The sequence below is a fragment of the Aotus nancymaae genome, unplaced genomic scaffold (genome assembly GCF_030222135.1).
Source record: "Aotus nancymaae isolate 86718 unplaced genomic scaffold, 86718_ANA_hifiasm-v0.15.2.pri h1tg000014l, whole genome shotgun sequence".
NCBI lineage: Eukaryota > Metazoa > Chordata > Mammalia > Primates > Aotidae > Aotus > Aotus nancymaae.
In genome coordinates, this window is record NW_026988425.1 from 103,773,946 (window position 1) to 103,789,736 (window position 15,791).

The 15,791-nt window shown below is 38.5% G+C and overlaps 1 protein-coding gene across 4 annotated transcripts in view; it reads left to right on the forward strand.

The window, feature by feature from the left end:
• The window catches only part of CAMK4 (calcium/calmodulin dependent protein kinase IV), a 253,623-nt gene that overhangs the window by 229,827 nt on the left and 8,005 nt on the right, over window positions 1–15,791 (forward strand). For all 4 annotated transcript variants that reach the window (XM_012473933.3, XM_064376208.1, XM_012473934.3 and 1 more), the window contains exons 8-9: window positions 11,311–11,386; window positions 15,656–15,782. In XM_012473933.3, coding sequence (XP_012329356.2) covers window positions 11,311–11,386; window positions 15,656–15,782 — 203 coding nt within the window. The remainder of the gene's footprint in view (window positions 1–11,310; window positions 11,387–15,655; window positions 15,783–15,791) is intronic.

The window sequence follows — 15,791 nt, forward strand, 5'->3', positions numbered from 1 at the left end:
AGATAAGAAGGCTTGATGGAATTTCAAAGAAAAGCAGATTTCACAGGGTAATAAAAATAAGTTTTATTTTTTTTTCCTTTTTTGAAAGTACTCGGTGTTCTCAAATATTTGATTTTCTCTTCAAGATATTATTTAAAAAATAAAAAATAAGATGAGGAAAATAGACTATTTTCACTCATTTATAAGATTTATACAAAGAGAAAATCATATAATTCTGGTGGTAAGGAAGACTTTTTTTTTTTAACAGCTTAAATGAAAAACGTGAAGTGGGAGTGAGATTGACTGATAATTGCAGTGCAAAAAATCAAGAGCCCTGGAGAAAGGAAAGAGTGAGTTAGAACATAAAGTACATCACTTGTGTTTCAAAACACCTAACTTTATCTTTTCTTACACCACTCTCCAGTCACAGAAAACTAAAATGACAAAAGCCTCAAATACCTTCTCAGTCTTTCTCAACCTTTCAGAGCATGACAAACATAGGACTGAGAATGTTCTGAGACTCACTGTAGTAAATTGACACGGCTGCTTCTAGCCAGAGGCAACCCCCTCTGCAAGTCTCAGTTGTGTTTCAGTCTCATCTGCACCTTTGTCACTGCACTTAGTCTCCTGAACTGGGGCATTATCTTTCTTATCAAATCAAAAATTGCACCAAGTTTTAAACAGGTCGTGCTCCTTTCTTAGCAAATGTAGATGACAGCTAAACAAAGGACCACACAAAGTACAGATGCTGAGAAAAGCACCCAGTGGGGAGTCTGCACAACTGTGGGCACTGCTGCTACCTTTAGGCAGCTGCCCCAGGTGCATTCTTCTCCTCTGGGTTCCTAGGCCAAGCTAGGAAAAGGATAGAGGCAGAGAATTTCCTAACACTGCTCTTCTACCTCCCTAGATAAATCCCATGTGTCCTTCACCCTTTTCTCTCCTCCCTCCTCCTTTCCAGAGGCACAGTTTAGAGAGACTGTAGATGCTGGGCTCAAAATACAGTGGATTTTTATGGCTCCCAGAAAACTCTGAATTCAAGACAAACCTCTACAGTAAAAACTAAATAAATAAATAAATAAAATCCCATTGTTTTCCCCTAACTCTAACTCTAATATGTAGAATAATTGTGGAAAGTCAGATTCAGACTTTCAGATGCAAATGCAAATAGATTTTTTCCCATATGTTTTGAATTGCTAAAAAAGAAAGAGTGGAGAGAATTTTGAAACAAATAAGACCCCTGACCTACTGGATCTGCAGTCTGGCCTCTACCTGCCTCACAGGCACTGCTCATCACACGAGGCATGGCTGGATACCTGAGCCGTGCTCCAGCCATGCTGGCTTCTTTCAGTTCCTCCAGTGCCCCTTGCTCCTTCCTGCCACAAGGTCTTTGCATATCTTCTTTTTCTACTTGCAACTCTCTTCTCTCTTTTTCCTCAGCCTCTTCCCCCTTTGCCTAATTAACTTCCCTAGATCCTCCACATCTCAGTTCAAACTTTGCTTGCTTCAGTCACATTCCTTGACCTCTGTGACCAGGCCAACCCCCTACTAAAGACAAGACATTCTCCCACCAAGCCCTTCCAGTTATCACTTTGCATTTCTTCCTTTGATGTTTTTGATTAACGTCTACATCCCCCACCCACCTGTAAGCTAGATGTCAGGGACTTGTTCTCTTTAACCCCACCATTATTCCCCTAGCACTCCCAAGTATAGTTGGCCTATCACAGAGCAGGTGCTTAATAAGTATTTGATGATTTCTTTTTTTTTTTTTTTTTTTTTTTTTTTTTTTTTTGAGACGGAGTTTCGCTCTTGATACCCAGGCTGGAGTGCAATGGCGCGATCTCGGCTCACCGCAACCTCCGCCTCCTGGGTTCAGGCAATTCTCTTGCCTCAGCCTCCTGAGTAGCTGGGATTACAGGCACGCGCCACCGTGCCCAGCTAATTTTTTGTATTAGTAGAGACGGGGTTTCACCATGTTGACCAGGATGGTCTTGATCTCTTGACCTCGTGATCCACCCGCCTCGGCCTCCCAAAGTGCTGGGATTACAGGCTTGAGCCACCGCGCCCGGCCGATGATTTCTTTAATGAGTGAATGAATGAACCTGTTGATTTCATTCAGCTTAGTCTCTATCAAACTTTTCCCAAGAGTTACTTATAGTTTGAAAGGTTTTCTGATGAAGAATGCCACTCTGTAGTTTTAACTCAGTAAGTAAGAAAGAATCATAAAGTTCATCTAGGGCATCGACACAATGGAAGTACAGTCAATGACCAAAATCATCCCTTAATTTCTCTCCTGGGGATTTAAGGAAAGAAGGCAAATTTACCACCAATGGTCCCTATAAGTGAGCCCTAGGCCATATCTGATGCTTTCTATTTTAGGATCATTTCCAAAACTAGTTACAATGATTTCATTTGATAAAGTAAAATTCTGATCCCAATCTCTAGAGGAACACTCAATCTCTAAATGTTTCAATGGTGCCATCACCTTATTTAAAAAAAAAATCACTCTTTGGCCTAGGTGGTATGTTAATGAATATATACGGTTTGAATTTTTGTATAATTTTTATATTTAGTTAAATTTGCTTTTTTTAAAAAAAGAAGTCTGACATCTTGGGAATTCTAAGACCTTTTACCAAAATTATTCTGCATTGGAGATTGGAATATGAGATTTTATGAGAGCACTGTATCATTTAGTGTTTTATGAGCAATAACATGAATTGATAAAACAATTTTAGGAGGTGGCAGACAGCTTGGATTCACTTGGAATACAGCCAGAAAAAATCGATAAATGATTATTTACTAATTCAGAAAAGATGATGATTCTAAGTATTTTAAAATACGTTTTAAAAAACTGTTTTACAAATCAGCAAGAAAAAAAAAAGCTAGGCGAAGAGCATGAATAAACAATGGTCAAAAGAAGATATACAAATGGGAGAGAATTCACAGACCCTGTGTAGGAAGCAGATTGTTCCTGCAGACCCCAGGAGACAGCCAAAAAACTCTGAAGACAAAGGATATAACCTCTTGGGACTCTAGGGCCCTACCTATCACCTGATCCTGCCTACTACCACAGCTGATGCTCTCTTGAAAGTGCCACCTCCTGGAAGGAGGCAAACCAATACAAAACTACTGCAATAAACAAATCTACAACTAAGGACCCTCAAAGAGTCCATTTCACTTTCCTGCCACCTCCACTGGAGCAGGTGCTGCTATACATGACTGAGAGATCTGAAGACAGTTTACATCACAGGACTCTGTGCAGACACAGGTCCCAAGTACCAGCCCAGACCCCAGTAGCTCCACTGAGTGGCTAGATCCAGAAGAGAAATAACAAGCATTGCAGTTTGGCTCTCAGGAAGCCACATCCCTAGAGATACGAGGAGAGCACAGCATTGAGGGAATACCCTGTGGGACGAAAGAATCTGAACAGCAGCCTTTTAGCCCCAGATCTACCCTCTGACATAGCGTACCCAAATGAGAAGGAACCAGAAAAATAATTCTGGTAATATGACAAAACAAGATTCTTTCACACCCCGAAAAGATAACATTAGCTCACCAGCAATGGATCCAAACCAAAAGAAATCTCTGAATTGCCAGAAGAAAAAAAAATCAGAAGGTTGATCGTCAACCTAATCAAGGAGGGACCAGAGAAAGGTGAAGCATGAGTAAAAAACATTGAAATAAGTAAAAAACACTGAAAGTGATTTATGGTGTGGAGACCCAGAAGTTAAGGATTACTATTACATTAAAAGACTGTCTCTAAACTCAAAAAGAACATGAGAAGTCAGGAGAGGATATTGGTGACTTCTATTTTATCAGCCATCTCAAGCCAAAATATATTTGGTTAACTTTGATTTAAGTAAGTGTTTGCCATAATCCTCAACTTCGTTTACATATATAGACTATATAGACAGTTTTCTGGTGGTATTATTTAATACCATACACTATGTATCTACTGGGTAATATCAAAAAATTAACAGGAGTCTTTTTAACAGAATTAAAAACAAAAATCACATGATCATCTCAATAGACTTAAGAAAAAGCATTTAACAAAATGCAGCATCCCTTTATGATTAAAACCCTCAGCAAAATCAGCATAGAAGGATTGTACCTTAATATAATAAAAGCCATTTACGACAAACTCAAAGCCAGCATAATACTGAATAGGGAAAAGCTGAAACCATTCCCCCTGAGAACTGGAGCAAGACAAGGATGTCCACTCTCATCACTTTTATTCAACATAGTACTCAAGGTCCTAGCCAGAGCAATCAGACAAGAGAAAGAAATAAAGGGCATCCAAATCAGTAATGAGGAAGTCAAACTGTCAGTTTGCTGATGATATCATTGTATACCAACAAAACCCTAAAGACTCCTGCCAAAAGCTCCTAGATCTGAAAAATGAATTCATCAAAGTTTCAGGATACAAAATTAATGTACAGAAATTAGTAGCTGTGTTATACACCAACAGCAACCAAGGTGAGAATCAAAAAAAAAAAAAAAAACTCAACCCCTTTTACAATAGCTACAGAAGATTAAAATACTCAGGAACATACCTTACCGAGGGTGTGAAAGACCTCTACAAGGAAAACTACAAAACACTGCCAAAGGAAATCATAGATGACACAAAGAAATGGAAACATGTCCCATGCTTATGGATGAATAGCATCAATGTTGTGAAAATGACCATACTGCCGAAACAGTCTACAAATTCAATGCAATTCCCATCAAAATACCACCATCATTCATCACAGATTTAGAAAAAACTTTTCTAAAATTCATATGGAAGCACAAAAGAGCCCACATAGCCAAAGGAAGACTAAGCAAAAAGAACGAATCTGGAGGCATTACCTTACCTGACTTTAAATTATACTATAAGGCCATAGTCACCAAAACAACATGGTACTGGTATAAAAATAGGCACATAGCTCAATGGAACAGAATAGAGAACCCAGAAATAAAGCCAAATACTTACACCCACTGATCTTTAACAAAGCAGACAAAAACGAAGTGGGGAAAGGATGCCCTATTTGACAAATGGTGATGGGCTAATTGGCAAGCCACATGTAAAATAATGAAACTGGATCCTCATTCCTCACCTTCTACAAAAATCAACTCAAGATGGAACAAGGACTTAAAGCTAAGACCTAAAACCATAAAAATTCTAGGAGATAAGTCAGAAAAACCCTCCCATAAATTGGCTTAGGCAAAGACTTCATGACCAAGAACGTAAAAGCAAAGGCAATAAAAACAAAGATAGATAGGAATTAATCAAACTAAAATGCTTCTGCACAGCAAAAGAAACAATCAGCAGAGTAAACAGATAACCTACAGAGTGAGAGGAAATCTTCACAATCTATACATCTGACAAAGGACTAATACCCAGAATCTACAAGGAACTCATACAAATCAGCAAGAAAAAAACCAAACCCATCAAAAAGTGGGCTAAGGACATGAATGGATAATTCTCAAAAGAAGATATAGAAATGGCTAACCAACATATGAAAATATAAAAAAAAAAGCCCAACATCACTAATGATTTGGGAATTGCAAATCAAAACCACAATGCAATACCACCTTACTCCTGCAAGAATGGCCATGATCAAAAAATCAAAAAATAGGGGCTGGGTGCAGTGGCTCACGCCTGTAATCCCAGCACTTTTGGAGGCCGAGGCGGGTGGATCACGAGGTCAAGAGATGGAGACCATCCTGGTCAACATGGTGAAACCCCGTCTCTACTAAAAATACAAAAAATTAGCTGGGCATGGTGGTGCGTGCGTGCCTGTAATCCCAGCTACTCAGGAGGCTGAGGCAGGAGAATTGCCTGAACCCAGGAGGCGAAGGTTGCGGTGAGCCGAGATTGCGCCATTGCACTCCAGCCTGGGTAACAAGAACGAAACTCAGTCTCCAAAAAATAAAAATAAAAAAAAAATACATGTTGGTGTGGATGTTGTGAAAAGGAAACACTTTTACACTGTTGGTGGGAATGTAAACTAGTACAATCACTATGGAAAACAGTGTGGAGATTCCTTACAGAACTAAAAGTAGAACTACCATTTGATCCAACAGTCCCACTACTGGATATCTATTCAGAGGAAAAGAAGTTACATGAAAAGAAACTTGCCCAAATGCCCATCAATCAATGAGTTAGTAAAAAGAAAAAATGTAATACACACACACACACACACACAATGGAATACTACTCAGCTGTAAAAAGGAGTGACATAATGACATTTGCAACAAACTGGATGGAATTGGAGACCATTATTCAAAGTGAATTAACTCAGGAATGGAAAAACAAACATCGTATGTTCTCCCTCATAAGTGGGAGCTAAGCTATGAAGATGCAAAGTCATAAGAATGATACAAGTGGACTTTGGGGATTCAGGGAAAAGAGTGGGATGGGGGGTGAGGGATAAAAGGGGGGTGAGGGATAATTGGGTAGAGTGTACAATGCTTGGATTATGAGTGCACCAAAATCTCAGAAATACTAAAGAACTTTTCCATGTGACCAAACACGTCCTATTCTCCCAATGCTACTGAAGTAAAAATAAAAAGAAAACTATTAAGAAAGCCGTTTTATATCTTAAAATGATTTTCTTCTTCTGTTTTGTTTGTTTTGATAATGAGGTGAGAAACAATATGAAGGACAGCCAGAGTGCTTATACCATTAAAAGATATACTAATTGATGTCTTTTTAAAAAAACTAAATTGAAAGTAGCCAACTTTCTCACCCTAAGGAGATCACAAATTAGTAGAATTACCTGCAAGGACATTTGATACTTAGGTTGATACTTAAGAGACTTGAAGCTAGGGTTCTAGAGCCTGAACTTTCTTATAAAAAAAATCTTCTGGCTCTTGGAAAGTGCATAACTAGATTACTAGTGTGTGGTCTGCTGGTTCTGAGCAAAATCAATGCTATATTAACTAGTAATTTAAAATATTTGGACTGGGCACAGTGGCTCATGCCTGTAATTTCAGCACTTTGGGAGGTCGAGACAGGTGGATCACCTGAGGTCAGGAGTTTGAGACCAACCTGGCCAACATGGAAATCCCATCTCTACTAAAAATATAAAAATTAGCTGGACATGGTGGTGGGCACCTGTAATCCCAGCTACTCAAGAGGTGGAGGCACAAGAATCACTTGAACCTGGGAAGCAGAGGTTGCAGTGAGCCAAGATTTTCTAGGAAAAAATTCCTAGAAATTTTTTCTAGGAATAATTCACCTGCACTCTAGTCTGGGCAATAAAAGTGAAACTTTCTGTCTCTCTCTCTCTCTATATATATATATATATATTTAAAGGTTGTTGAAAATGATATATAATTGTGTCTAGATGTTTTGACTTTGTTTCACCCCAATTTTTTATGATTTTAAAGATAAGTTTTTTTAAAGGTAATTATTTTTAGGAGAAATTTATTACGGAGGGCAAAAACATTTTTTACTATACTTGTCTGTTTTCTTCACTTTGTGAAGTTTAGCTTTTTACATGACAAGTTTACTCTCATTGCAGTACAATGTTTCACAAAAAAATAAATTGCCTTTGGAGAGTAAGGTTCCACCCAACGCTGTGATGGGAGATCAGAACTTGCCATGTTAGGTTTGAAACTCAGACTCCCTATAAAGTAGATCCAAAAAGCATTTTTTTTTTAGCACACTATTCATTTTCCTTAGAGTTCTTTGGCTAGGAGTTATAAACAATGGTTAGAGAAAACATCTGACCCTTGCCAGTATGTGTCTCTGGCCTACACAGGGTGGGAGCGTTGATTGCACTAGAGTCAACAGGATGAGTACCCACAGATACACAGTAGCTGTTGTAGCAGAATAAATGAGAAATGCAACAGGTCTGCAGGTTAGAATGGTTGTTCTTGTTCACTCTTCTTGTTGAATGGTCAGTAACACATTCTTTACTAATAACATAATGGGTGGCAGGTTAAAACTCAAAGTTAACTTGGAAATCAGCTATTGTGATTCATTTACATTTTAGAGGTAAAAAACCAAGATCGAGAAAATGTAAAAGACTCTCCCAACACATTTCTGTATTTATGTTTAAATGTCATTGTGGGGCTTGATAGCGTTTCAGACTGGATAAGATTCACTGATATGAAAACCTGAGTGGAGAAGGACTAATGCATGTTGAATATGCATATTCAATATCCGTGCATTCAGCTCCTTGGCTGGAATAGTTCCCAGAGACAAAAATAGGCAGTAGCAGCCCTCCTGCAATGGCAGCATAATCCGAGTTCCCCTTTACAAGTGAAAGTTCACTGTCAGGGCTGTTGGGCTTAAAGACAATTTCCGTAGGGTACAGATTGCCCCAGAGAATGAAAGCTAACCTGACAGAGTGAATGATAGTAGTTGGCACCAGCCATGCATGTTTCTTAATTTTTTTAATTAAACCTTAAAAGAAAATTTTTCTAGGATTAATTCACCTGCAGATAAAAAAAACTTTTTGGCTGCAGATACAGTTCCATAAAGGGTGCATCCTGCTGAATTGCTGTGTAGAGTGCTAGAATGCACACCCTCATCTCAGCATACAGGCTCAATCTCATATAGGGGTCACTTCAAAAAGTTTGTCAGAAAATGGTGAAAAGTGATGAAAAAATAATAACTTCATTTCTTAACATAAGCTGCATCGAGGTCAAGATAACACCAGCCAGTTAGTCTATCCCTAGAGAACTGAGGATCATGGGAACTTAACCGTGTCAGTGCAGTCTTTTTTACATTATTAACTGAAAAAAAAGTAAATGTTCCTTGTAGAGATTTTAAGATAAGGAAACAAAAAAGTCAGAGGGAACCAAGTTAGTACTGTAAGGTAGATGCCTGACGATTTTCTATTAAAAGTCTCACAAAATGGTCCTTGTTTGGTAAGAAGAATGAACATGAGCATTTTTGTGGAAGAGAAGGATTCTCTGGTGAAGGTTTCCTGGGAATTTTTCTGCTACAGCTTTGGCTAACTTTCTCAAAACAATCTCATATTAAATACATGTTATTTTTCTTTGACTCTCCAGAAAGTCAACAGGCAAAATGCCTTGAGCCTCAAAAAAAAACCATTGCCATGACCCTTACTCTTTACCAATTTGCTTTTGCTTAGACTGGACTATTTTCACCTCTTGGTAGCCATTGCTTTGATTGTGCCTTTTCTTTGGAATTGTACTGGTAAAGCCACGTTTTATCTCTCTTATAATTCTTTGAAGAATCAGTTCAGGATTTCAATCCCACTTGTTTAAAATTTCCATTGAAAGCTGTATTTTTGTCTGCATCTGATATGGGTGCAAGGGTGTTGTCACCCATCAAGTGGAAACTTTGCTCAACTTCATTTTTTCAGTCAGAATTGCATAGGCTGAACTCACTGAGATGTCTGTGGTGTTGGCTATTGTTTCTGCTGTTGCGAGACCTCTTCAATTAGGCCATGAGCAAGATTAATTTTTTTCTCAAAAATTAATGTGGATGGTCTGCCACTGTGGGCTTCATCTTCAACATTGTCTTGTCCCTTCTTAAAATGAGTTATCCACTGGTATTCTGTCAATTTCTTTAGAACATTGTCCCCACAAACTTTTATAAAGCTCAATGTTTTTGCCATTCTTCCACCCAAGCTTTACCACAAATTTGATGTTTGTTCTTGCTTCAGTTTTAGCAGAATTCATGTTGCTCAGATAGAAGCTCTTTTCAATCTGAAGTCTCAGTCTTTTTAGCATCTCAGACTAGATCCTATTTGGACATGTTATGACAAGTTAGTGAAAATTTATTTCGGTATAAAAAATTGTGAGATTCATGCATAATTTTTTATCATATGCATTTTCCATGAACTTTTTGAAGACTCCTCATATTTTATGTAACAGTTTCCACAGGGAAAAGAAAATCATAATTGGAGCATGATGAGAGTTAAGGGCTAGTATGGGATGAGGTCAGTGAAACATCCATAGTATTCATTCCTGTATGATAAATCCAGAGAGTCCCATGAGGATAGCCTCTTTCCAGAGCTCACTTTTTTCTTTTCTTTTTTTTGAAATGGAGTCTCACTCTCCCAGGTTCAAGCCATGCCTCAGCCTCCCGAGTAGCTGGGATTGCAGGCACCCACCACCACGTCCAGCTAATTTTTTTGTATTTTTAGTAGAAACAGGGTTTTACCATGTTGGCCAGGCTGGTCTCGAACTCTCCACTTCAAGTGATCCACCTGCCTCAGCCTCCCAAAGTGCTAGGATTACAGTTGTGAGCCACCACACCTGGCCCCAGAGCTCACTGTGACAATTAACACTGAATGTGACATTTGCAGCCTGCATAGACAGAGAATCCTGTTTACTTGCATTCCAGCTCCCACCCAGAGAATGGTATGGTGTCCTCATCCCCAAGGTCTTCCTCAAGCAGCCTTCAGCATTAATCAAAAAGCTCTTTCTTTGAAAACACTGCTAGCACCTACAGCACTTGTGTTCAAATTCAAGGAAGACCACTCTGGACAGTAGGCCTGAGCTCTATTTCTCCATAGATGGTAGGGCTCTCACTTCCCCTTTTCTTCTGTTGTTAATTGGGCAAACAAATAACACCCTTAGCACTCAGGAAAAGTGCCTGGATCCAATTAATTACCCATTTTCACTAATCTAAGGTAATAAAAATATAAAAGATACTGCTATTCTCCACTTCAGGGCTATGTTATGGCTGAGAAAGCCTTTCTTTTTCACAACAGTGGACAGAACTAATACAAGCCTAATCATTGTGCACAGATAAATTCCCCTTTCTCAGTTCATGACCTCAAGCTGACTGGGATCAGCTGCTCTCTGGAGACCTACATGCATCTCTCAATGCCAGGACATGTGCCAGGGCACCTCCTAGTCCCTGCTGCAACCTTCCCGACTAGATACTTGTCAACCCTCCTCACTATCTGCCCTGGTTCCCACCCTGCACTGTTAGACCCACACACTCACTGACACACCCTGCTCCCAGCAGGTCTAGATCTCAAGGAGCATAATCGTGACTTTTTTCTCCCTTGTTACCCTTAACTTTCATTTCTATGTACAAAGCTCCCTCTGAAGTACTGGGTCTTTTGTAGCAGAGATATAGCTCTATCTACTTGATTTGAGCAGTACCATGATCTTCTGACATGGAATATCAAAGTTAATAGTGTTGTTTTACGCATCTCAAACACAGATAGACTGTCATTTCTCTCACTAAACTAGACATAAGTATTTATAGCTTCATACTGTAGTTTGAGGAGAAAAGATTGGTTGTAAAACTGTTCAGAAACTTTTTTTGATGAATTCATTTCTTCCCCATTGCTTGATATTAAAATACAAACGTTGACTGTAAGCTCCAACTTAACATAATTTTCACTTTTTCTGCAGCACCTGAAATTCTTAGAGGTTGTGCGTACGGACCTGAGGTGGACATGTGGTCTGTAGGAATAATCACCTACATCTTGTAAGTGAAGAAAAGCAATTTTTATGTAAACTATTTACCTTTCTATGACATTTTCTAGGTGTCTCTAATTCTCATAAAAACCGTAAAGATTACTTTTTGCCTTTTTGTGATTTTCTATTACATATAAAATGCATTTAGTGATAGAATTTCCTGAAAATGAACATTGCTTTTTATTTTGTAATTTTCTTGAGACCAGAATTCTTGTCCAGGGTTTTTCCATGTGTTTATCTGCTATGCAGTGTACAGCAGATTTAGGGAACAATTCATTACTCGACAATAGTAATGAATATGAGCCCAAAATCACCTGTGTAAACTTGCTCTTATTTTACTTATTTGCATCTCGTCTAAAATAATTAGACTTAGTCCTTTTAAAAGGGCAACTGGCTATTTAATTTCTTAAGCAATTCCAAACTGGTGTATTTCTTATCAGGAATATTTTAAATGCATTTTAGTTATCAATTTTGTTTCCTATTTCTGTTAGGTTTTCGAGGGTCTTAAGTTTAACACCCTACACAAATTTCTCTGGGAAAAAAAATGAGCAAAATATTTCAATCTCTGGTATCCCTAATTCCATTCCTGAGCTCCTGTCTAATAAGAAATAAGGAGTTTCAGGGAATTTGCCAAAGAAATGGTGAAACTGCAAGTGGCGATGAAGAAAATCAACCAATTAGAAGAGCATATGAGAAGGAAGATTACTGTAGAGCAACCAAAAAATAAGATATTGATGTGTTCAAGAGTTTAATTCAAAACAAGGAGATGTTGTTGCCATTTAGAGTGCTACAAAGTTAGTTGTTGGAATGCATAATATTCAAATTTATAGAGAAATTTCAAAGGATTTGAAAGTACGTATATTAGTCTACCTGGGCTGACATAACAAAATATATAGACTGAGTGGCTTAAATAACAGAAAATTATTTTCTCACAGTTTTGAGGGCTGGAAGTCCAGGATCAGAGTTTTAGCACAGTCAGCTTCTGCTGAGGGCCCTCTCCTGACTTGCAGATGGCCACCCTTTCACGGTGCCCTCACATGGTGGGGAGAAAGAGAGAGCAAGCTCTGTGGAGTCTCTTCTTATGAGGGGACTAATCCCATGAGGAAGGCCCCACTCTCATGACCTCCTCTAAACCTGATTGCCTCCCAAGGGCTTCATCTCCCGATACTATCACATTGGGAGCTGGGGCTTCAACATATGGATTTGGGGGTGGGAGGGGGAATACAATTCAGTCCATAGCAGAAAGCTTTTTATTAAATTTGTTTTTAACATAATAGTTACCTTAAAAAATTCAGTGTCCAGGTGACATGGACTAGGAATAGGCTAACTGTGGGAGAGCCTGCCCACAAGCACGTTAGCAAACTCTAAGTTCACCTGATACACATTGGCTGACAGCCAAGACAAAAAGGTTAAACAAGTACCTGATAAAATAGCCACTTACTAATATGTAATACAAAAAGATATTTTCAGTGTTCAATTCCTTGTGTCTTTAGAAAAGCTTGAGAGAACTTTGGAGAGGTAGAGAATCCTGTAGTTGTCCCCAAAATTTAGGTTTGCTCTTAAACTATAAATATACCCAATTTATGTACCTATATACTGACAATTGTACATTGTTGAAATGTACTGGGAAGCATGAAATATTAATGATATAAACAAACTTGGAGAGATGGAAGTAGGAAATTAAGTTACATTTACCCAGAAAAATTGGAATATATGAAATGCATAAAACTTCATGGTATCACTGACATGGGAAAAATGAAGGGAAAAATATAATTATTTGAGAAATACGTTAGTGTAACCCTGAAGATAGTTCTAAAAATCTGTACTATCCCCTAGTTCATTACCAAATTATACAAACTATTTTATATATTTCTTTTATCTTTATACACTTAAGGTAATTAACTAGTAGGTTTAGTTGAAAGTAAGAGTGGCAGCCTCCAAAGTGAAAATAACGGTGCTGCTCACAACTAATATTCTTTAGTTCTCAACTAACTTCTGTCAGCCCCTAAGCCTGAGGATGTTTTATTTACTCTGTAGTTCATTAATAATTGGTGAAGTCCACTGGCAAGGTCGACTGGCACATTTTCTCTAGTGGGTTGTGTCACTGGATCCCTGGATCTCCTTTATTAGATTGGTTTAATGTACACTCAGTGGCCTGCTGGGCACCTGAGACGATGACCTCTAACATCTCACTCATATTACCAGAGGGGCTTGGAGACAAACAGAGCAGAGTACAGAAGTAACCAAATGAAGAATTAGAACTAAGGATACATTTTGTTAATGCGTCCTGGGAAAGTAAATCTTACAATGAAGCTACATTATAAGCTTCAGTCAGATGCTTTCTCCTGTCTTCCAAATGTTGAGGCATTTGTTTTACCGATACTTGTCTGTATGTACATAAACTCTGGGGCTCATTTTTCCATAAAGCCATGAATAGACATTTGATTCTTCCTATCCATATAAAGAACTCTGTTCACTCTTGCCCCTCTTCTTGTGGCTACTGTTGCATTTTAACTTCACTCTTTCCTTCTTAAGAGTTCTAGCTTGTCACCACCAGGCTGTTGGTATGGCCTTGCTATTTCTAAGAATGACATTAGGCTGAAAATGAAGGCCATTCTAATTTTTCTCCCAGGAATTCTCGTATCTTTACTTTTATACCTAAACCCTCTGCCCCTACAGACAAAAGCTGCAGGACTGGGCCTTATGATCTCATCAGAAATCAGATAGCATCAGAGATTCAAACTCTCTCCTTCAGCTTTCAACACTACAGTTCTGCCCTAAGGCTTTAAATTGATGCCTTTTACCTCTGTCACCCAAGCACAAAGTCACTAATCATATTGAAATGAAAGAAAAGGCATTTGAGCACTATAACTCTCAAGTGGTCATTTTTGTCTCTACATTTTCAGAAAGGGAAATATAAGGGACCTCCTAAACTAAGTCTAGAAAGCTGGCTCATTTCTCCTTGACTAACTGCAACAGGCCATAGGTTTCTAGCGTTGTGGAGAGCAGGGCAGGGCAGGCAAGGCAGGCAAGGCCAGACTCTCTCCTTGTCAAGGTGAGTACATGTGCCCCGTCTCACCTTAGGCTGCTCTTCCACAGGCCAGTCGGGAGTGGGATTCTCTGTGCAGACTGCTCAGTAGGGAAAGGGAGAATGCATTGGCTCAGGCCTCAGCACTGTCAAGCCTTACATTTTTCTTGCTGGCTACAGAGTATCTGGAAGAGACAAAAGATTTTCCCAGTGGGACATTCTATGAACAAAAGCACATAAGAAACTGCTTCTTTCTAAAAACTCATCATATTAGGATGCACTTTAATTTTTCATGCTATGTACCAACCTGGCCAGCTTGAGGGAAGCCTTTAGGAAAATGTCTTTTATTCATCCTCCCTCCCACACTCATTTTTTTTCAAATGGAACACAAGCAACACATGCCCTGGCATGGGATTTTTTAAGCAGTTCCCTCTTTCTCAGTCCCTACCAATTTTAGAACTTCCACCCATCTATAAACAGTGGAGGCTTGCTTTTCCTTTCTCTCTTGTTAAGATGCCCAAGATAGTTCTCTGTCCCTTTTATCCCACGTTTCCCATTCATTTTTAAGCTGACTCAGTAGAAGAAAATGATACAAAGAACGAGGTAAATTGAGACTGCTCATTTCTTTGACTGCATCTGATGACTATATTAATATTATACATCTGATAAGGCCATTCCCTGACAATAGTTTCAGCTCCTGTCTTTGTTCTTTCTGAAATCCAAACTGGAATGGAATGGAAATATCATAAAGCTTTATTCATTTCTATGGAAGATTTCATAGAATAGGGCAGAATAAAAATAAGTGAAAAATTTCTTCTTTCCATTTTTTAATTTCTTTACTCTCAAAAATCCCAGCTCTTCCCTTTTGTACTAAATTGGAAGTCTAATCAATCTCTGTCTGCCTGTCTGTCTGCTTCTCAATACCTGTCAAAAGATCCATGGAAAGGCTTTAGCATAATGTCTACAATGTTAGCTATAATTATTCTTGTTCTTCTGTGTAATAATTATTATTATAGCTTTTTGTAGAAATCCTAAGTTGGTATTATATTAATTCCTACTTCCTGAGGCCTTGATTTTGTGTTTACACTGTCAATAGTGAATTGTAATAAGGCAGTTACATACTTGTTCTGAGTAGATGTACTTTCATAGCTGGAAGCTGTGGAAAAGAACAATCTTGAATTCCCACAAAAATTTGATGAAATATACTTGAGCTTTTAAAGACATTTTATTCTCTGTATTTTGTTCCTCTAGACTTTGTGGATTTGAACCATTCTATGATGAACGAGGCGATCAGTTCATGTTCAGGAGAATTCTGAATTGTGAATATTACTTTATCTCCCCCTGGTGGGATGAAGTATCTCTAAATGCCAAGGACTTGGTAAGTGTA